The 23,976-nt window shown below is 38.1% G+C and overlaps 1 protein-coding gene across 1 annotated transcript in view; it reads right to left on the bottom strand.

Annotated features, from left to right (window-relative positions):
• Positions 1–1,202: 1,202 nt before the first annotated feature.
• The window catches only part of Pkp2 (plakophilin 2), a 72,215-nt gene continuing 49,441 nt past the window's right edge, over positions 1,203–23,976 (bottom strand). Inside the window, exons 7-13 of the mRNA XM_027934179.2 lie at positions 17,202–17,319; positions 16,064–16,228; positions 14,733–14,906; positions 10,206–10,359; positions 6,008–6,197; positions 1,500–1,587; positions 1,203–1,360 (exon numbers count right to left, since the gene is read on the bottom strand). Coding sequence (XP_027789980.2) covers positions 1,292–1,360; positions 1,500–1,587; positions 6,008–6,197; positions 10,206–10,359; positions 14,733–14,906; positions 16,064–16,228; positions 17,202–17,319 — 958 coding nt within the window. The 3' untranslated portion in view covers positions 1,203–1,291. The remainder of the gene's footprint in view (positions 1,361–1,499; positions 1,588–6,007; positions 6,198–10,205; positions 10,360–14,732; positions 14,907–16,063; positions 16,229–17,201; positions 17,320–23,976) is intronic.

Here is a 23,976-nt window from a genome sequence, read left to right as displayed (position 1 = left end):
AGCAACAAAATATAACAGAATTATAGCCTTGAAGACTAATTCTCTGAATGTTTTAATCACAGCCCATTTAAAACAACATTTTGTGCAGATGCACTTTACTAGACATGATTAGCCTTCTAAGCACTGATTAGTCAGTGCTTCTCAAGTCGCTTCTGGATGGCGTTGACACCTTTTCAGTTCTCCTCAACCTCTTCACTTTTTTCCTCTAGAGTTTTCTTGGCTTAAGATAATGGCTTGAGGAAGATCACAGAAGACTTAGTGGTTTTGTGCTAGTTTTTAAATGTTGGACAAAGTTGGGCTGCTTGATAGTGAATCATTAGAGCTGTTTCAGTGCCCAGAGCTGGCCCAGCAGTCTAAGGGATCCCTGTGGTTCCTCTTAGAACTCAGGAGTGGAGTCCATTCTTCCACCAGCCCAATGCAGTGGCTGAAAAAGCACAGGAAATAGATGGTACCGAATGCCACTAGTTAGAAGAAATTTGCATTTAATAGTGGTGTTGTAGGCAAAGTATTTCCTTTAGCAAAAATCTCATTTACTTAGCACTTAGGGAGAACACTGGATTTTATAACCTTAGTTACCTATCTTTATGGAAAAAAAAATCTTAAATTTGGTATACTCACTTCCTCTCAATTTCTTTCTTTTATAGTCAGTCATACATGCTTTGTAATCTAAACTTCTTAAATTCATTTAAAATCAGGGCGGGGGAAAAAAAACCCAAGGGGATAAAAATAAGCTCAAAGTAAACAAACAATTTTGCCATTACACTTTCTTCTGGATAACTCTGCAAATATTTCTTGCATTTCTGATCTGTTTCAACACTGCAGAATAATACACTTGTGGCTCAACGGTGAAGCAATGTGAAGATGGGTGATAAAAACTGTAAACCAGAAAAGGAATACAAGTGTAAATCAAACTTTTAAAATTCTAGTAATACAACAGCTTCTTTCCTTATGTATTCTGTTAACTGCCACATGAATTCACATTTTGGTTCTAGAAGGCCACACACCATAGGCCTGGATAACAAAGAGGGCTTTTGTAGAGGGTAACGTAGAACTGGTTGCCATTATCTCCTGGTGGAGCACTTGCAAAAATCTCCTGGAAGCCTACCAAAATTATGTCCTGATTATTTGTTTTCTGCATTCTGGGGACCATGGAAATAGAAAAGGATAGAAACATGGCATGCTTTTTGAGGTTTCTTGGGCTGGTTAGTAGAAAAATAGGTGTTTTCCTTTGGGGCTTTTTGCAGTTGAGTATGGTGAGGCTGAAATATCTGAGGTTAAGTTTTCATCCTCCTCAGTCTTTAAGGGAGTGGTAGGCTTTGGCAGTCCGGCTGTTGACAAAATCTGTCTTCTTAAACTGAGCCTTTGGAAAAAACAGACAAAAACATGAAAGGCAACACAATTCTCACATAAGAAAATGCAGTTTTCTAGTGGTTTAGTGCCAGGCAGGTCACGGTCACCTGGCTCTGTAACTGCGACATGCTGGCTGTCAGCGTTCTTACCTTCTTGTAGGCGTTGTGGAGCTCCGAGTGTGCCCACAGAGAATACAGCAGCACAGAGGCAGCCTTGCTGGCTTTGCTGGGGGCATAGCTGGAAAGAAAAGGACAGGACAAGATGTGTGAGGGGTTTGGATGCTGCCTTCCCATATTCTGTGTTTTCAATCACTGCTTTGGCAGCCAGAGGCGGCGGTTGAGAATGGGGAGATGGTGCACCACTCTTGCTCTCTATTTGTGGTGCTGGGATGGAACCCAGGGCCCCACACACTCTAGTCTAGTGCTCTGTCACTGAGTGCCTCCCAGCCCTTACCTTTAGTTGTTATTTTAATCTTTTTAAACCACTAGGGCTGTGCTAATAATAAGTATCTTATAGAGAAAATTCCTAATACTTATAAGGAATACATCCTTAGACATGTTACAAATCCTTGAATTTACTAATAGAATACAATTTACATTTGTATATTTATGATATGTATTTATTAAACATCAATGTAGGAATGTATGACTGGATATACATACATACCTCATAGACTCAGTGGCTGTTAATTAATAAAAGAAATTCTTGTGGCAGCATTTGTTAAAATGGTTTCAGAATCACTTTATGTCTTAGAATAAATGGAGAACTCGTGACTGTTTTAAATCCAAGTCACCACTGAAGTTGACACTGATATTTGTTTTTGATGTTCCCTTTTATTTATTTATTTATTTTTTAATTTTTTATTGTTGGCTGTTCAAAACATTACATAGTTCTTGATATATCATATTTCACACTTTGATTCAAGTGGGTTATGAGCTCCCATTTTTACCCCATATACAGATTGCAGAATCACATCAGTTACACATCCATTGATTTACATATTGCCATACTAGTGTCTGTTGTGTTCTGCTGCCTTTCCTATCCTCTACTATCCCCCCTCCCCTCCCCTCCCCTCCCCTCTTCTCTCTCTGCCCCCTCTACTGACATTCATTTGTCCCCCTTGTATTATTTTTCCCTTTCCCCTCACTTCCTCTTGTATGTACTTTTGTATAACTCTGAGGGTCTCCTTCCATTTCCATGCAATTTCCCTTCTCTCTCCCTTTCCCTCCCACCTCTCATCCCTGTTTAATGTTAATCTTCTTCTCATGCTCTTTGACCCTACTCTGTTCTTAGTTACTCTCCTTATATCAAAGAAGACATTTGGCATTTGTTTTTTAGGGATTGGCTAGCTTCACTTAGCATAATCTGCTCTAATGCCATCCATTTCCCTGTAAATTCTATGATTTTGTTATTTTTCAATGCAGAGTAATACTCCATTGTGTATAAATGCCACATTTTTTTTAATCCATTCATCTATTGAAGGGCATCTAGGTTGGTTCCACAGTCTTGCTATTGTGAATTGTGCTGCTATGAACATCGATGTAGCAGTGTCCCTGTAGCATGCTCTTTTTAGGTCTTTAGGGAATAGACCGAGAAGGGGAATAGCTGGGTCAAATGGTGGCTCCATTCCCAGCTTTCCAAGAAATCTCCATACTGCTTTCCAAATTGGCTTCACCAATTTGCAGTCCCACCAGCAATGTACAAGTGTACCCTTTTCCCCACATCCTCGCCAGCACTTGTTGCTGTTTGACTTCATAATGGCTGCCAATCTAACTGGAGTGAGATGGTATCTTAGGGTGGTTTTGATTTGCATTTCTCTGACTGCTAGAGATGGTGAGCATTTTTTCATGTACTTGTTGATTGATTGTATGTCCTCCTCTGAGAAGTGTCTGTTCAGGTCCTTGGCCCATTTGTTGATTGGGTTGTTTGTTCTCTTATTGTCTAATTTTTTGAGTTCTTTGTATACTCTGGATATTAGGGCTCTATCTGAAGTGTGAGGAGTAAAGATTTGTTCCCAGGATGTAGGCTCTCTATTTACCTCTCTTATTGTTTCTTTTGCTGAGAAAAAACTTTTTAGTTTGAGTAAGTCCCATTTGTTGATTCTAGTTATTAACTTTTGTGCTATGGGTGTCCTATTGAGGAATTTGGAGCCCGACCCCACCGAATGTAGATTGTAGCCAACTTTTTCTTCTATCAGACGGCGTGTCTCTGATTTGATATCAAGCTCCTTGATCCATTTTGAATTAACTTTTGTGCATGGCGAGAGAAAGGGATTCAGTTTCATTTCGTTGCATATGGATTTCCAGTTTTCCCAGCACCATTTGTTGAAGATGCTATCCTTCCTCCATTGCATGCTTTTAGCCCCTTTATCAAATATAAGGTAGTTGTAGTTTTGTGGATTGGTTTCTGTGTCCTCTATTCTGTACCATTGGTCCACCCGCCTGTTTTGGTACCAGTACCATGCTGTTTTTGTTACTATTGCTCTGTAGTATAGTTTGAAGTCTGGTATCGCTATACCGCCTGATTCACACTTCCTGCTTAGAGTTGTTTTTGCTACTCTGGGTCGTTTATTTTTCCATATGAATTTCATGATTGCTTTCTCTATTTCTACAAGAAATGCCATTGGGATTTTGATTGGCATTGCATTAAACCTATAGAGAACTTTTGGTAATATCGCCATTTTGATGATGTTAGTTCTGCCTATCCATGAACTGGGTATATTTTTCCATCTTCTAAGATCTTCTTCTATTTCTCTCTTTAGGGTTCTGTAGTTTTCATTGTATAAGTCTTTGTAACCTCAATTTCCTATATCTGACCAAAGATCAGTGCCTTCTTGGATCTCTTTCTCTCCCAATACCTCATTAGTACATGGTTGAATTTTCTTTTTTTAAACAAAGAAACAAAGGTTGTGTTTTTTCTGTCCCTCTTCCACATCACAGGAGTTGTAAACATGCAAGCAAGAATCCAGAAAGCCAGGCTGTGGGGAGAGGAGCATGCTGAGGTCAATCATCAGCTGAAATCCTTGCTCCTTCCTGCCAGCCCTGATTTTTAGTACATGATAACTGAATATAAATAAATCCATGAAAGCTATGAGTCTCTAATACCCCAAACCACAAAAAGTTCTTAAATTGCAAGGTGGTTATATTTATAAAGTTTGTTTATAAATTGGTTGTTTGGCACTTGGGAACTCGTTTATCCAAAGGTGTAATGTTGTAGATGATAATGAGTTCCCAGGCTAGCTCATTAATGATAGGTCAGATATTTAACACTCAATTGGGAAAGAACAGCAGGAAAAACAGAATGCCTGTTAATTTTTTTTTTTTTTTTTTTTTGAGAGGTCATGTGAGGACCCACTCATAAGCAGACCTTCAGGGCAACACACAAGTAACAGTAGTACATCCCCCTAACTTGCTAAGCTATTAGAAGTGTCGAAAAGTGATGCTGTATTCCTAAGGGCAACAACTAGTATATCTGAATACTCAATTAATTAAAATCATACTACCTTAGTATGTATTTACTACCTTAGGGAGGTTGCTTAGAGTTTAGGTGTCAACTTGGAAGAGTTGTTTCTGTTTTGTAGTAATAATTCATTTTTTTTTTCCACAAAGGTAATTGCTACCTGTCAGGCTATGGGAAGAGGTGAATGCTCTCTGTTTTTTGGGAAATGATATTCAAGCCAGGGCTCCAGGCTTGTTTTTGATCACCTGGCTCTGTGGTACTCTTTCCTCGTGAGATTTGCCAGAGGCAGGCTGCAGAGGACCACAGAGATCTACCTTGGGCAGGGTGGCACTGGAGGGGATGACTGCTCATTCCTGGATATCCCAGACCCCCGTTCTCACCTCCATATGGCTGAACACACATTGGTCCACTACAGGTGAAGTCTGTTTACTAATTAAAATTAGGCAATAATAACATTTTTTTCCCTGGTTATTTACAAAGATAACTTATAAGGCTGGGGATGTAGCTCAGTGGTAGGGTATTTCCCTAACATGTACCAGGCCCTGGGTTTAAACTCTAGCATTAAAAAAGAAAAAAAAAATCTTGTATTTGTAGGAAGATAACAAGTCAAACAATTCTGAGAGAATTGTATGAAGAGAAAAAGATAATAATTTTTATATTCCTTACCATCCATCACTCTAAATTAACGAATAGTAATAATTTAGTTATACCCAGAATTAGGGATGTGAGATGATTTATATGACTGGGACTTCTGTTTGCAAAAAGGGAATCAGATGTGGAAGGGATGTTATGGGGAAAACTGAGAAAGCAAAAATTTCTTGGCAGCTGCCATCCACTGCTCTCACTGCTCAGTCTAAGCTGCTACAGGATCCAACCTTGCCTCTGCTTCTCTTAGATCACAGTGGTGGTGCTGGGAAACTAATTCATGAGGTCGATAAAATGCTGGAATACACTTCCAAGAGAAGGTATAGAGTTTGACCCTCTCTTGATGGTTAGAGGAGAATGGACAACCATGTGGGTTGGCTGATTCAGTTCTTCACTTGCCTCATCACTGGACAGTCTGGGCCAGTTTTGTGATTGTGTTTGCAGCCATTCTGCCCGTGGTACTCATCAATGGCACATTCATAACTAGAATACTTACACTGGGGAGGTGGTAGGGAAAGGGGAGACTCTGATGGGCAGATACTGAAGGACTTACGCGTCGCCTGTGCTGATGGTCATAATTTTCTGCAGGCCCCCTGTGTTCAGAAGGTCTCGTGCATTCTGGTAACTGTTTTGGATTATATTGTTGAGGGTGTAACAGGCGGAGGCTGTAGTTTCAATGAGAAGGTCATTACTTGGGACTGTGTCGGGAATTATAGACACCAAATCGGGTAAGGTTTCTTTGGCTACAAGATGACAGAAAAGACACTTGATTAGAAAGATTATTCTTAATCCCAAGATCCTAATACATTTTGAGTAAAAGACATTAAAAAAAAAAAAAAAAAGGAAACACAGTTCCTCAACAAATAAGAAGTGACTTTTCTAATAATCAAATTTAAACATTTGAAGATGTTCCATGCTCAGCTTATTGAAAATTTTTTCACAAAGTAATTTGTCAAAAGTGACAAGAATCTAAAAATTTTCATATTCTTCAATTCAGTAATTCCACTTCTGGGAATACACCTGAGAGACTCACTTTAAAAATAGAAAAAGTTTTCTGCAGAGATCTTTCTGATTGTATTATATATGAGTGAAAAATTATAAAAGCCTAAATAGCCAAATAACAGGAATATGATTAGCTAAAATATACATGTAAAGAATACTATACATTCCAAAACATCTGTTAAGCATGTATAACAGGAAAATGTTTGTATTAATATTCTATGTGAAATATCAGGACTTATGGGTATACATGATTCTATAAAAGAAAATATATGCGAACTACACTAAAATGTTAATAAAAACTGTTTTTACAATAGTATTAATGGTGACCTAATTTTTTTTTCAAAAATTATCTGTACTTCCCAGAGGTTTTTCTTTCTTTCTTTTTTTTTTTTGTGGGGATGGTACCAGGGTTTGAACTCAAACACTGAGTCACATCCCCAGCCCTATTTTGTATTTTATATAGAGGCAGGGTCTCACTGAGTTGCTTACCACCACACTTTTTCTGAGACTGGCTTTGAACTTGGGATCCTCCTGCCTTAGCCTCCCAATCCACTGGGATTACAGGCATGCATCAACACGTCTGGCTCAGAGGTTTTTTAATACATAGATAAGCCACTATCTTAAAGAGAAATGAACAATTTTAAATATTCTTTTCCACCATGTGTGTAACTTCTTTGTTAGAACGTTAGTTCAGCTTTTTTTAATAGTAGCAAAAGAGGTATTAATATTTGAAGATTTCACTATGATTTGTCCTGAGGTCTAAATATTTTGGGCAATATAAATTTGTACTTAAATTTTGTAATAATTCTTTTCACATATGTTTTCTTCTTTTTTCTCTAACTACTTTGGAACTCCTTTTCGAGACTGAGAGCATGTTTTTGTAGCTCATGCTGTTCCCCACAGCTCCTTAATACAGTGTTGTGTTGATTATGGATGTGTAACAAATATCTTATTGTTCTTGTGTTCATGTGGCACCTTGAACCATGCTTTTCTATTACTGGATTATAATTAGTTATGTGCCTGTCTGAATTTCAAGTGGGACTATGGGTTTCTTAATTACAACTACCTTTTTTTCTGTGTTTCTAGCATCACTCATTATTCCTGAAACAGAGAGGTACTCAATAAAAGGCACTGAATGATATATTGTCATTAGATCATGACCAGACCTGATTGGCAGGTAAGACATGCTTTCTGCTTAAAGGCCTGAACACTACCATGTCTAATCATCATGGCATAATGTTAAGATCCCAGAGCTCAGCCTCTGGAGCCAGACTTCTTTAGTTTAAGTCCTGCTCTGGTACTTAATGACTCTGAGCCTTAACAAGCTACTTATCTTCTTAGTGTTGCATTTCCCTAATTTGTACATTAGGTATTATAACAGTATCTATTTCACAGTTTTTTTTCTTTTCTTTTTTTAGGGAATTAGTGATCTACTGTGTATTAACTGTGCCCTGCCTACAGTAAGCTCTCAATAGATGCTTCTTATTATCAGAAGCTTTCCTCCTTTCAATAAGTTAAACCACAGTATCAAAGACCTTGAGAACATGAACTTTCCTTTCACTGAATTTAGTTGAATAATATGGAGATAAGCCCAAGACTACTGCACAACAAACACCGGATCAATCTCTTTGAGGCTACAGCAGTGGCAGCAGAGACCCAGGCTGTCCACTTGAGAACTTTGCCCACCTTCTCTTCCTCACTGTGCCATGAATGTCCACCTCTGTAGATCAAAGTTAAGGTCAGAACTCAGGGTCATGGCTAAGGAGAAGTGGCAAATAAAGGAATTAGAATCTAACACTTTCTATCATGTTTATTTTTCTTAGAAAATTCATACCACAAAAAAGTACGGGAGGGTGTATATCTATATCCATACCTACATTTTTCTTTCTCTCTCTCTCCACACACACATAGTAGATATCTATATATCTATATTCCAGAGTGGACTGTGGGCCTGGTAGATCTTTACTATTTGGATGTCTGGAAACACCCATGTGATGACTAATGTGAACTGGAATTGTAGAGATGTCTACCACTTACCAAGGCTCACACACACATTACTTAATTTGATCCTTGGAAAAACACCATGAGGTAGTAATTACTCATCTCCCTTGGTGTGCAGCAGTTAAGTGACTAGCTAAGGTGACATGGGTTGGCAAAGTAGCACTGTGGGATGCAATCCATCTCTTCTCTCTGACATGTTGCCTATCTTCAAGTTTTTGAGAAAAAAATGTTTCACGTTTTTTTCTGTAAATGCAAGTAAAATGTGATAACTTCATTCCAGGTTGGCACATGGAAAGTTCCCTGGCATAGAAAACTCTCATGAGAAACTCAAAGGATGTATTCTAACAGATTTTCACTCATTCTGGGCTATTAAAACTCAGAATCAAAATAATATGTTACATAAAACCAATATGGAATTTTAAAACTGCATTTATCTTGCTGAGAGCTATTCTCTCTTGTTCTTAGAGTGAGGCTTAGCAGTGTTACAACACCTTTCCAACAGTTAGAGGACCTAAAACTCACAGCATTTCTGTCCCAAAGGTACGTGCATAATGTGTACAACAGTTATTTTCCTTGGCAATGTTCTAGAGATGGAGTCAATGTTTTATATGGGCAAAGGAAAAAAAAAAAAAGCTAAAGGATAATACACCTCTATAGAAGCTAGCACAAAAGCCCACAAAAGACAATAGGAAGAGCACTTTCATAATTTTGAGAATGCCCATGGCAAGGCTTCTTTTAAATTCAGTGGAAATTTCCAGGCTCTCCTTATATTTATAATGGGCTTGAAACCATTGTACAAAAACCTCTTGTCAAGTGTGCTGCTGGCTGTCTTTAAAAATGATGTGACTAAACCACACAGCAAACTTCAATATCCCTGGGTTATTCATGTGTGCAGATTCCAAAACTTAACCATTAAGAAAAACAAATACAAATTTGCTTATAATTTTAGTGTACTTTTGTGAAAAACTGAATTTAGGTTGTTAGAAATGATCAACTTATGGAGCATTAGAAAGCATGCATAATTTTAGCATTGTCTTCCTTTTATCTCATTTTACATATTTTTACCTGATTTAACAAGCATTTATCCAATATTTCCTGGTATAAGCAAATGAATGAAAAATTATGTTATGATAACTTACCATTGTAATCATCATCATCAGAAATGCAGTCTTTCAAACAACAACAAAAGGCAACTAGGTTTCATTGTATCTATTCTAAAGACATCTATGCCAAATCTGCCACATTCAGGTTCCTTTTGTCTTTTTCTTGTGATTACCTGTCTATTCTTTCTTTTTCCAGTCCAACACACTGCCTACCTTCTAAAGTAAACAACCACCGTGTATGTTTTCTTGATGTTCTAGAACAGTGGCATGTAAGCAGGTCAAATGGGGAATATCCTGAACAATATCTACGTAATTTAAAAAGACTTCACTGAGAGGCATGGCTGAAGGATAAAAAATGTCAAACATCTTGCTTATCTAGTGAAATATTAGTACGGTTTAAAATTTCTCTTCTGTAAGTAATTAAAGCAAACTAAAAGTCTGTGTATTAAGAGCAATCTAATTTGAGACCAGTAAGAAAGTCTGCCCTTGATGTTATATGGCACAAAAGCCAGACCTACTTACCACCTTCTGCCCTTTACTCACATTTCTAGTTCATCACTGCAAAAAGAATGTGATAGCAACAATGTCTTACTGCACTTATATTTTCAACATGTACCTATGACATGAGGCACTTTACCAACTCACCAATTTCATTCTGCAGAGAAAGATTCCGAGACAGATTCCTCAGGAGGGAGACTGCAGTCTTTTTCACGCTTGGATCACCAATGTGCAGCATCTTTCGGGTGTGCTGGAGGCCATTTTCCTTCTGGACAACCGTCTGGGCTACTGATGTTGGCATCTGTTTTGTGAGATGTCCTATAAATGCTACTGCATTTGATTTCATAGTAATATTAAAGTTTTTTTTTTTTTTGGTAGATTACTAGAAGATGTTTTAAAAACTAGAACTGTGGGGCTAAGAGCATAGCTCAGTGGTTATTTGCCCAGCAAATATGAGGCCCTGGGTTTGCTCTTCTGCATGCACAAAGTAAAAATAAGCAAATAAATAAGTAAACAAAAATATACATATATTGAAATGTAAATAAACTAACTCCGAGAGAGAGAGAGAGAGAGAGAGAGAGAGAGAATGAATGAGAATGTGTGTGTGTGACAGCTGGGCATGGTGGCGCACACCTGTAATCCCAGTGGCTTGGGAGACTGAAGCAAAAGGACTGCAAATTCAAAGCCAGCCTCAGCAACTTATTGAGGCCCTAAACAACTCGGTGATATCCTGTCTCAAAACAAAATATTAAAAAGGATTGGGGATATAAACTTTGGCACCAAAACAAAACCAAATAAAACAAAAAACTAGAACATTGATAAAACCAGTCTGAAGATACTTGTTAAAAATTCTTATTAGGTTTTCAATCTAATTACCAGATAAAAACAGTTCATTCGATATTTTTAAATGAATGTTGGATTTGGTTAGCAATTACATTTTTCCCATTTATATTTATAATGCAATGGGTCTGTCCTTTCCTTTTCTTGTATTGCCCTCGTGGATTTGGTAGAATTCATCCACATAGCTGTTCATCAGCCACTCACTTTTGTGGTGACATGGAATCTGTGTTCTTCTAGAGAGTCAACTGAGCAGAGAATACATTTTAAAGGGAGACGTCTTTGACTATCACTTCAACTTATTTACTGGTGAATGGCTTATTTATCTTTTCTGTTTCTTCTGGGCAGTTTACATATCTCAACAAGCTTATTCATTTTCAAATAAAATCCAGTTTATTCGGAAAGGGATGTTTGGCTTTTAAAGAAAGGAATGTATTGCTTATTAGGTTAATCTGTAATTCTTGGCTTTGAATCAACATGTACAAGTTGCTGGTTGAGATCCAGGTCCACTAGAGGCAACTCGGATTTGGAATTGGGTTGGCAATCACCTTTAAGAGGTTCTAAATATTGAGTAGGCTCTTCCTATCATCAACAAACCTCTGATTCAGGCCTTGGTTTGTGTTTGTGACTTCATATTAGACTTCAAATCTATTTGAAGTTACTTTGGGGCTTCCATGCCAAAAATCCGCATAACTCTTGACATTTTTCAGCATGCTGTTTGTCTCATCTAAACACTGTGTGCCCCCTTCCCTCAGCTTTATTCCTCTTTTTCTTATATTTCTCCACTCCATCTTATACAGGGGGTTCTTAATATAGGGTCCAGGGAGAGGATGGGATATCCCTAAAACTATTCTTGTGTTTATATTTGACATTCTCAGGGAAATAGTACATAACTTTCTTTAGATTCTCAGAGTGTATACAACTCAAGCATGTTTAATTAGCACAAAATGTTTGTTCTACTGTTGGATGAATCACAATTTGTCTTTCACTAACTTGCAGAACATTCTCTTAGACTATTTGATGTTCTCTAGGAGGAATCCACTCCCCCCCCGCCATAGCCATCCAGGGAGGAAGCTATTCAGTCTATACAACTCCTGTATATCGGGTTGGGAGACAGGCTGGGCATTCCTGTCTTCCTAATGGCCTGTCTAGATGGCTGTGTCTTCCCTCATAGGCAGAAGCCCTGCTCTTCTCAGTTACTCCATCCAACTCGGACACTGTGTGGAATTCTCTCTGGAGGCTCTGGAGCCTGGTGCACAGCCCTTTCCACCTCTTATCCATACACAGTTCCCAGACTTCCCCAAAGTCACTGACTTTCATCTTCTCTATTTATCAGTTGCTTGCTCTGTTGGTCACACAGACCCTGTTCTCACCCAGAGATACACTGCCTCTGGAAACATAAACCCGGCAATGCTATGCTCTGAACACATCTTCCCATCCTCGCTCTCCCTCCCTCACTCCTAATTGTTTCTCCTCAGCCTCATCAAGAACCTGAGCCAAGGGCATCACTCAGTAGTAGAGCGCCTGCCTAGCATGTGTGAGCCCCAGGGTTTGATCTCCAGCATGCCCCTCAAAACCCTCCAATCCTTTTATCCCAACTTTCATTTCTCACAACTTAAATTATCAATCCTCCCCTGTCTTATCTTTCTTATTTACACTGGGTAAATGGACCATCACATCAAATATTACCTTTCCAATAACCTCAACATGCTTCTCATTCTAGCTTCCATTTCACCCATTTGCCAAACTGCAATGTGGGATTCCTTTAGCTTCTTGTCATTTCTGATTTTATATCACCAAACATTGCTAGACCAAATAGTGCATTTTCACACTGGTACTTCTGCAAATGTATGGTCTCCAGTCTCCACTGGGAATTCAAATGTTGCTGGTCAACCTGCTGTTTTCTTAAACACCAGTGGGGATTTCAAAGCCTTATACTAGAGTGATCCTTCTACAGCTTAATCTGATTATGGTCCACCTCAGGCTTAACCTTTCTAGGACCCTCCACTGCCTTCAGAAGGATGTGCAGGTCTCTTGGTATGGCCCACACAGCCCATCGCCTGGCACCTTCCTCACCACTACTCCTAGTCCTCCAGGTTACAACTCTTCTAAGCTGTGTCTCCTCCTAGTAGACCACATACACCTTGAAAGCAGGGAGCTTCAGTTTCTCTCTGTGCATAAGTATGCTTTCTTGAAAGTCAAAGAGATCAAAGTTTGGTTGCATTCTTAACTACAATGCTGATAAAACAAATGTGGGTTTTATCATTTCACAATTTTATTCAAAACAGAGAGCAGGCTTCTGTGTAACTCCACTAATATTAAAAGCAAATATGAATTCTGAAGTAAAGACTGAATAACATTTTTGTTCCTTATAAGAATGTTTTTTTGGGGGCTGGGATTGTGGCTCAGCGATAGAGCACTCACCAAAGCATACGCGGAGCCCTGGGTTCGATCCTCAGCACCACATAAAAATAAATAAATAAAACAAAGGTATAAAAAAAAGAATGTTTTTTTTCTATGGGGATAGGTAATTGAAGATTAGCCATACAATGAACTATTCTGGAGAAGTTTAATCATTCGATGATCAGTGCAAAGAATATAAGCTTAAGGCAAAGAATATAGCTCAGTTCAAATCATTTTTTATGAAATCCATAAATATGTAACCTGGCATAAAAATACATGGAAAGGGGAATAAATTTTTACCATTTTATGCATTTTTTACTTTGCTGGTATAAAGTAAGTGCATGTGGAAAGAAAATCAACTCTTTATTTTGTAGTTGAATTTGCAGAATAGAAAGCACAGATGTCCTTTTAAAATCCTTTCCTTTTTTTTGCAGTACTGGTGATTGAACCCAGGGCCTTGTGCACACTAGGCAATGACCTACCACTGAGCTACATCCCCAGCCCTACAGATGTCCTTTCTAATTCCATGCTGCAGTAGACATATGTTGTTTTTGACTCCCCAGCATTTATTCCTCCTTCATTTGGTGATAACATCTGGTTTTCTGTTGGAGAGCCATTTCTTTACCATTTTAGTTCATACTGTACAAGTGGCAGTGATCCAGTTCTGCCCAAATTCAAGACCCTGGCACATTACCCAGACCTGGCCAACCAAACTCATAGCCTCATGCCTACAGGTCCTGAATGAAGAGACTCATATCAGGTCAGTGAACCATGTTCTCTCAGTTGTTTTTTTTTTTTTTTGTGTGTGTGTGTGGTGCTGGTGATTGAACCCAGAGCCCTGTGGATGCGAGGCAAACACTCTACCAACTGAGCTATATCCCCTGTCCTCTCTCAGTTCTTAATAGAGCAACTGGGAAAATAGTTTCTTCTTATGGGACGCCAGGCTGGTAAAATGTAAGCCTGAAATAATTCCTAGTTATCTTTGTTACCGCATGGGTGGGGCCTTTGAGAACAAAACCAATAGAGGGAAATGGAACCCAGGGATGGAAAAAGCCATAATCGTCACTGGAGTACCAAAGTCCAGTCAAGACAGAAGAAGACCTGTCCTGAACTTTTTCACTTCCAAGAGCCAACAAATTCCATTTTTTTCCCTTGAAGTCTGTTTAAGGCAGGATTCTGCGACCTATAACTGAAAAAGCACTGAGCAACACAAATATTTATAAGTCTTGCACTTACAGTCTGACCTCGTGTTATAGAAGCCGAGTGGGGCTGAAGGTCCTGGAGGGCTGAAACACTCTCTGGCAGTTCCTGAGAACTGTCTTGACTGAAGTGAGCAAACTTTTCTCTTACCTCATTTTTTCATCTCTGAACCTAACGTAGGTATGTCTACAATGTCATTATCTTAAAAAATAGGAGAACGGACATGGTACTCACCGGGCCACTCCCTGCTGTGAGATTCTGGAGAGCTCCTAAGGATGCTTCCTGTGTGTAATTTCGGATGCTCTTGGCAATCAAGGACAAATACATCCTTATCACAATGGAATGCCACAGCCACTCCACACCCTTGGGGTTGCTCTTTTCCTCTGGCATTGGCACATCCTGGTATTGCTAACCACACACACAAGGGAATCCAGAATTAATGCACTTCAAGGGACACACAAGCCAACAGACCAGAAATACTGTGTAGAAATACTAACAATTTGCATAATAAGAAGACCCTAAAATAGAAATTTAAAAAGCAAATATATATGATTTGTAATTACTTAACTCTTAGCTCACAGTAACTATTTCGTCCTAACACCACCTCACACTTAGTTAGGGAACGGTTAAGAAAATTAGGCACAGATACCTTCTAGAATGGTTTTCAGGCTGCTTTTAAGCTAAGAGTTAAATTGGTCAAAATCACTCTAAAGATAAGAAAAACATCCAGGATAGCATCAGCGTTCTAAATGTACCAGTTGTTCTCCAATATACCTCTTCCCAATATACCTCTTTTACTTTCCTGCTTCGACTGCCAAAACACCCAATACTATTGTTGTTGTCCAAGTTCACAAATGCTAAACAGGAGCAGGGCAGATCCTATTTTTTCAGTTTTCGTGTCAATATGGAAATACATGTGTATTTTTTTCCTAAGAGGTTTGATTTTAGTGTGTCGCAAGTTTTTTTTTTTTTTTTTCCAAAATTCCCAAAGCCAAATATCAGGGCTGCTTTTTTTTTTTTTTTTTTAAATATTTATATATTTATTTTAGTTTTCGGTGGACACAACATCTTTGTTTGTATGTGGTGTTGAGGATCGAACCCGGGCCGCACGCATGCCAGGCGAGCGTGCTACCGCTTGAGCCACATCCCCAGCCCCTCAGGGCTGCTTTTAATGTTTAATCAACATATGTACTTTTATTTGTACTGCACTAAGGTTACTTCCTAACCTACAAGGTGTACAGCAGTATGATTTAGAGGTTCACAGTGCATTTCTGAAGTCAGATTGTTGGGAATTCAATTTTATTCCCTCCACTTACTTGCTGAATTAATCTAGGAAAATTAATGAACTTTTCTGTCCTTTTCTGTTTCCTCACTGAAAAACAAAGATACTAATAATACACACCTCATAGGATTGATATGAGGATTAAAAGACCTTAAAATAAAATAGTGCTTGACATATATTAATTGCTCAGAAACACACACACACACACACACACACACACACACACACACACATTCTCATTTTGGTCTCCCTGCTTCTCTCTGTCCAGGACCTCCCAATATACCTCTTTTACTTTCCTGCTTCGACTGCCAAAACACCCAATACTTTTGTTGTTGTCAGTCTGGATATTCCGGTTTTGAATATAGATACTCTGGGAATACTTCTCTGGGAGCTCTGCCTCCAGCTGGTAGGAGAGGTTATGAAGAATGCACACACAATTCTCTGTTGCCTGAGAAAAAAAAGGATATGAATATTGTTCACATGCATATAGATATCCTTTGGGTGCAATTTCCCAGGGCTTCAGCTCTTACAAGGCTTATTTGATGCGACTGGGTATGCTTGGATGGGACAGGGCCAGGGGAGGGACATCTGGGTAAAGGGAATGGCTGATTATGGCTGGAAAGGCTAAGGTTAGATCATAAATAATCATGAGTACAACAATGAAAGTATGGAAGCTGGATTTCTTAAAACAATGGGGAAGCTTCCTAGTTTACTTTTTCTTTGTTCTCTAGAGGTGCTGGGGACACAGACCATGTCCTCCTGCATGCGAGGTAGATGATCTACCACTGAACTACTTCCCTAGCCCTCTAGTTTACTTGTTAGAGTGTATCTAGAACAATTTTATATTTTAGGTACATAACTTAGTAGCCAAACTGAGTTGGATAACAGGAAGTAATATTATTTATAGGGACCAATTAGGAGGCTATTGCAACAACCAGTATGAAAGATGCATACTCGACAGCAATGCTAGCACAGAGAAGAGTGGATAAATTAAAAGACTTCAGAGGTAGAATGTGATATGTTGCCCAGTGGGTATGGGATGTGAAACAAGGGAGGCTGTCAAGATTATTCAGATTACTGTCTTTTTGGGGGGTGAAAGGTGAAAATTATTAAGGATTATATAGAGAAGGATCAAGTTTGGGGCAAAGGGAAGAGATGAATTTAAGTTTAATGCTGAACATTTAGTATTTGGACACCTATGAAACATCCACATTTAGCTGTTAAACAGATAATTGGAAATTTGGACCTGAAAAATAAATAATAAGACTAGATAGGTTTTAATATTTCTAAGCATGTATGGAAAATCCAAGACTTAGCAAATAAGTCAGTGAATAAATCTAAACTCATGCAGCTATTCTAAGAATATTCTGAAGCATTTTGGTTAAGTCACAATAGGTAATTCAACACATGAGCTACATTACCTTGTCATCTGGCTGGTAATCTGCAATGGTTCCTCTGACATAATGGACCAGAGAGTCAATGAGTCCATCACACCTTCTCATCACTTTCCTCCCATCAGGGCCAGCTGAGCTCATGTTTCTATTTAGACAAATAAACAAGAAACCCTACGTCTTAGGCCATGCATCCCACAGGCATTTACTTTGAAGCTTTACTTGATGCTTCTTCCAGTGTTTTGAAATGCCAAATTTGTATAAATTTGACAGTTGTCCTGAGACCAATAAATTATCAACTGCCTAATGGCTGTCATAACTGAACACAACTTCTCAACATATCCAGACAACAAAGAATAACATCAATGCATTTTCTATCTACTTCACTTCAAGTACCAAGGTCAAAGCATTATTTACTTAATCTTCACCCCATTTTGAGAGGGTAGAAATGAGGCAAGTGTTTTGCAATTAAAAGAACAAATGGCAGATTGGGAGACTATCTTTACCACATGTACCTCTGATAAAGCATTAATCTCTAGGATATATAAAGAACTCAAAAAACTTAACACCAATAAATAAATTAATAAATAAATAATAATTTAAAAAAACACCCCTAAATAACCCAATCAATAAATGGGCTAAGGGACTTAACAGACATTTCACAGAAGAAGAAATACAATTGATCAATAAATATATGGAAAAAGTGTCCAATATCTCGAGCAATTAGAGAAATTCAAATCAAAACTACTCTAAGATTTTATCTCACTGCTGTCAGAATGGCAATCTTCAAGAATACAGGCAACAATAAATGTTGGTGAGGATGTGGGGGAAAAGGAACACTTATACATTGCTGGTGGGACTGCAAATTTGTGAAAGCACTATGGAAAGCACTATGGAGATTCCTCAGAAATCTGGGAATGGACCCACCATTTGACCCAACTATCCCACTCCTTGGATTATATCCAAAGGACTTAAAATCAGCATACTATAGTCATGCAGTCACATCAATGTTTATAGCAGCTCAATTCACAATAGCTAGACCATGGAATCAACCTAGGTGTCCTTCAATAGATGAATGGATAAAGAAAATGTGAAATATATACTCAATGGAATATTACTCAGCTTTAAAGAAGAGTAAAACTATGGCATTTACCAGTAAATGGTTGGAATTGGAGAATATCATGCTAAGTGAAATAAGCCAATACCACAAAACCAAAGGCCAAATGTTTTCTCTAATATGCGAATGCTAATTCACAATAAGGTGGGGGGGACACTAGGGAAAAATAGCGTTACCTTAGATTAGGTAGAGGGAAGTGATGGGAGGGGAGTGGAGGGGATATGGGGATAGGAAAGATAGTAGAATGAGACAGACATTATTACTGTATGTATATATGTGACTGCATAACCAATATGATTCTGTAACATGTACACTCAGAAAAATGAGAAACTATATCCATCTATGTATGAAATATCAAAGTGCATAAATACATTCTACTGTTATATATATATAACTAATTAAAACAAATTTATAAAAAAATAGAACAATATGGCGCATTAGAGATAGCAATACACAGGCTGCTTGAGTTCCAGTGTGTTCCACATCTCAATTTTAAATAACTTACGGTTGCTGTCAGCAACCGTATCAGTAGGTATGAGGATAAACAAATTTTGATAAATATTAAACAAACTGCTTTAAAATGTGATGATCACATAACTAAAAATGTAGAGAGATGTCAGAGAAAACAGTTTCCAATGTGTAGGACCCGAGTCAAAAGCATGACCTATAAATATCTTCACACTTAGCCTATTTCTAATTTTGCTAAGCATGACACCCTTCTATAAACAGTAACCAAGTCTACAAGTTGAGGTTGCTTCCTTATAGAGAAATGAAGCTTATCGAAAACAGCAAAGTAATGCATTTGGGGAATACATTACAGATGCAGACCGTGTGATTTCAAAAAGCCTTTCTGCCCTCAAATACTGCTTTTAAAGAAATAAATATGCCCAGCATTATATAAAAACTAAAGGAAATGGGGATCCCAGAGAGATCTCCTCTGTAAGTTGAATTCTGTGAAACTAACCTTTTTTTTTTTTTTTAGAGAGAGAGAGAGAGAGAGAGAGAGAGAGAGAATTTTTGATATTTATTTTTTAGTTATCGGCAGACACAACATCTTTGTTTGTATGTGGTGCTGAGGATCGAACCCGGGCCGCACGCATGCTAGGCAAGCACGCTACCGCTTGAGCCACATCCCCAGCCCGAAACTAACAATTCTTGATGGCTGTTTTTAACCCACAAAAATGGCAATCTCATGACTCAATAGTTGAGGAGATAAGTCTAGTACACTGAAAACTTAGAATATACTAATCATTTAAAGTTGTTAAATTGATATAAGGAAAAAATTTTTTTTGGTACTGAGGATTGAACTCAGGGGCACTCAACCACTGAGCTATAGCCCTGACCCTAGTGTGTTATACTTCGTTTAGAGACAAAGTGTCACTGAGTTGCTTAGTGCCTAGCCATTGCTAAGGCTGGCTTTGAACTCGAGATCCTCCTGCCTCAGCCTTCCAAGCCTCTGGAATTATAGGTGTACACCACCATACCTGGTGATATAATGAAACGAAATTTTTAATTTTAACAAAATCCTTTCTGTGATTTTGGTTCTCATGTGATTTTTCTAATTAAAGATTCACTTCCTTATTTATTTATTTTGTGTTGTACTAAGGACCAACCAGGCACTTGCACATGCTCAGCAAAGTGAAATAAGCCAATCTCACAAAACCAAAATGCTCTGCCACTGAGCTACATCCCCAAACCCCTTAAATTTTGCTGTATTTGAAGAAGTCTGACACCTTGTCAATGAAACAAAACAAAATAAAACACAGAAAATGAGTTTGTTGACTGGAAATAAAATGAATTTTTATGATAGCTTTTTGTTAAGAAATGATCATTTAAACCAATATGCTTTAAGTGCTCTCTTGGAGTCCTTTAAGAATGATGGAAACTTAAGAAACTTGACAGAAATTGAAAAAGCACATTTTCTGCCTCCCAGTTTTACACATAAAAGAAAATGTGCTCCAAAGAGTTTAAGTTACTTTTCCTGGTGACAGCAAATTAGTGGTAAAATTGGGATAGGAGGGCTATTCTTCATTCTGTGCTCAGGGTGGTCCCAGAAGAGCAAACCTCATCTAATTTTCATTCAGGTCTGTCATTTGTTCAGCAAATACTGTATGCCCCCAACCACGAGAAAATGTTATTATATGCTTTAAAGTCTCTCTTTGACCTTTTAACCTCTGGCTTGGAGAAATGGCAGTAGTTTGAAATTGCTCTGACAAATCAAAAAGTCTGTCTTGTTCATCAGCTAAGCCCAATACATACCTTGCAGATGGGTGACTTAGCTTTGTTTAACTTCAGGGTGTTTATTTTGGGTCAGAATGGTAATTCAATTTGGCAGTACTAGCAGTTCACACGTACTAACTGTTGTCTTGTAGCTTGGTATTATCCAGACTCTGCTTCTTGAAATGGGACTTATCAGGGGTTTCTGGCAGTTGATAACTTTGCTGACAGAAAGTTCATGGAACCCCACTGCTTCAGTATTTGCTGCTGCATATTAAAAATAGTTCCCACCTTACTCAACTACCAAATATGAAAGATAACTACAGATTATTTCATACCTCTTAACCCATTAATAGAAGTCATTAGACAGAAAGTAATTTGTTATTGTACTAGTCTGAGAAAAACCAATAACTGTAGAAAATGATATCTCTTTCTAAAAGTATTTTTCAAGAACTAATCCTTAAATCTATGGGAATCAGAGAATTAATATGGCTATGCTTAGTCAGAATTGATCCTTTAAAAATGTGTCCCCTGAGTCCAGAAAAATATTTATTACTGTTTCTTATATGTAATCCAAAGGAGGCTAAATATAAAAAAGATCTCAGACTTATAAATGAAATATACCAAAACATTCATCTTATTACAAAAGAAAAGAGAATGAGCCTCCAACACAGCAGTTACTTGATAATGATTATCAGTTACTAATAGAACATATGGAAAATGTTTAATTTAGTGTCCGTGGTTTAAATTTGGCTGAATTATGGGCTCATTTTTCCTGGTATACTATAGCCTAAGTTTGAGAAATATGTGGGTACCTTTAAGGAAGCATAAGCTATGTATTATGGCTACTCAATTTTTAAAAACAGGTCTTTGTCTTGGGGGCTACAAGGTCGGGGGCCAGGGCCTTAAGGAGAGGGGGGAAGTGATAAAGGAGATGAACCCTTCACAGGAAGGCAGGGCTTTTAGATTTCTTTATCTCACAGGGCTCAGAGGGGGCATCAGCTTAACCTGCAGCCAGTGTGTGATACCAGAGAGAATTTTTCTGGCAATGTGATTTGTAATGGGGGTGGGGGAGACAAAATTTAAACCTTTGTATGTCTCCAAGAGGTCACAGACTTCAGGTGTCTTATCTATAGCAACTCTGTGACTCTTGACCCTCTCTAAGACCACTTATCTCACACATTCCTGAGTGTCACAATGAAAAACAGAAAAGAAAACAACACATCAGGGACCTTGCTATTTTTCAAAGGAAGAATGGTATGTCTCTGTTAAGGTTAATGACGGTGTGATGAAACCTTAAGTTCATATGGTAAATTAAAGAACAGGCCATGTCAAATGGTAATACTAGCTGCTATTCACTGTGCATGTTAGACATTATAGTAGGCAACTTACAATAATCTATAATTTTCCAAAATCTTCAAAATTAGGGTACCCAAGGAATTCATTCAGAACTCAGACCCGTGACTAGCACTTAAAATCAGAACTGACTGCTTCTAACAGGATTTCTACTGGCCTTTCCACACTAGGTGTCTATGTGTGGCTGTGTGCAGGTATGTTCTCAAATATGCCTCGTTTTCCAGCTTTGGAAAGAAGTTTGTTATGACACAGAATATCCAAGCTCATTGTCTAATGTGTAGTCAAGTGACCTGGGAAAATGATGAGCCAACAGGAAATGTTTATAGTACAAGATTACAGCTCTACAGTTAGTTACCAGGACATGAGAATGGCAGAAAATAAAAGGTCGATGTGCAATTTTTCAAGACACTTCACCAAGAAAATATAATTTGAAGAGGCAGAAATTTCTCTTTTAAGTAGGGCTATTTCTATTTGACAGTGATTTCTTACTGATCCACCATGTATTTGTATATTATATACAAGACCTGGTGGCTACGGTACCAGTTCAGCCTACTGAGATAGTGGCCACCTCAGTGGTTTCAAAAAATTATAGATGCAGATTTGTGTTCACCAATCACAGGCTTCCTAATACCACGTTATAAATGGTGCAGTAAGGCTCCAAGTAGTCCCGGTCCATTAAGTGCTTGACAGGCAGACTCAGAGTCCCTTCCAAGACCAGAGTTGGCATTTGATAAGACACTGGCTGATAAGGAAGCAACCTTCTCCCTCTTGTCATTTGAGATTTAGGTCTAGGCTTTTGTTTGTCTCTCAACTGATATATGTCAAACAGTTGGGCCTTGTCTGTTACAAACCAAGAGAAAGCAGGAGAGGCAGCTTGTGGTTGCATTCAACAAAAGGGGAGCCTCATTTGAACTACCAGAGGAACTAAAACCCTATGCCAAGAGAAGAGCTTGTCTGATATTCTGAAGTCAACATTAGTTCCTGAAGGTATCAGCAAACATCAGCCAAAGTCAACTATTAAGTCTGTAAACAGAAGCAGCACAGGGAGGTAGAACAAGGCCATACAACCTCCACAATGTGGTCCTTTCAAATCAATATTAATCATATAAAGATATGTCAGCATCTTCTACACATCAAAAATTAGGAGGGGGTGGGAAAAAAATCCTTTAGCTTTGCTTTCCTGCATTTCTGGATCTTCCAAAAGCATTCTGTAATCAATTCAGCCAGAAATCATGTGGTGGTGGGCAACATTTGTTTCCTCTTGATTAGCTGGAAGAGATTGTTTAGGGGTAGAATGCCAAATTCCATTTTAAATTGATTACAAACAGCAAACTCCAATTAAAAAAATACACAGAGGAGCCACTGCAACTTGAATAAGCATTCTTGATAGCTATAGGAGATGTCTGGAGTGTCAGAGCAGGATTAATGAGATGCTCAAGACCTACAGTAGAATAATATGATGTCCAGATATTTTGCATCTCCAAGATAGGCACTGACTTTAAATTACAGGACAGTGACAAAGCCATTAGTCATTTTGTATCAACCCACTCATTTTTAAAATAACATATTAAAAAATTTAGGGCCTGGGGTGAAGCTCAGTGGTAGAGTGTGTACTTAATATGCTCACAGCCCTAAATTCAATCACCAGCAAAACCCTTATTTATTTATTTTTTAAGAACTTCAGTCTGCGATGATAGTTTTAAGCTTTTTTTTTTTTTTTTTTTTTTTAAGACTTCTGGTGTCATAATATATAGTTCATAGAATATCACCTACAATTTAAGGTATACATAGGAATTTTTCTTTATACATTAGGATGTTTTTTTAAAATCTCTGACAAAGACACTCTTGGGAATTTCCTTTTCTGTCCAAGACTCAACTCATCAACTAATCAATGCAGAAAAATAGCAAAAATAATTCTTTTGGTATAATAAGTAAACATTATTGTTTCCTTCACTTCTTCCTCCCTGTTACCCTTACTCATGTGTTTTCTTTAATAATTATCTCAGAATTAGGCTCCAAGTAGGCAATCAGTATTTGTGGACTTATAAGAACATTTCTCTAGCAAAGAGAAATGTGTGTAATTTCTGGGAAGACAGTTTTATTTTTAAAAACTAT

Source organism: Marmota flaviventris, chromosome 3 (assembly GCF_047511675.1).
Source record: "Marmota flaviventris isolate mMarFla1 chromosome 3, mMarFla1.hap1, whole genome shotgun sequence".
Lineage (NCBI taxonomy): Eukaryota > Metazoa > Chordata > Mammalia > Rodentia > Sciuridae > Marmota > Marmota flaviventris.
The sequence above is the reverse complement of the archived record's forward strand: the minus strand, read 5'-3'. Positions and strand labels throughout refer to the sequence as shown.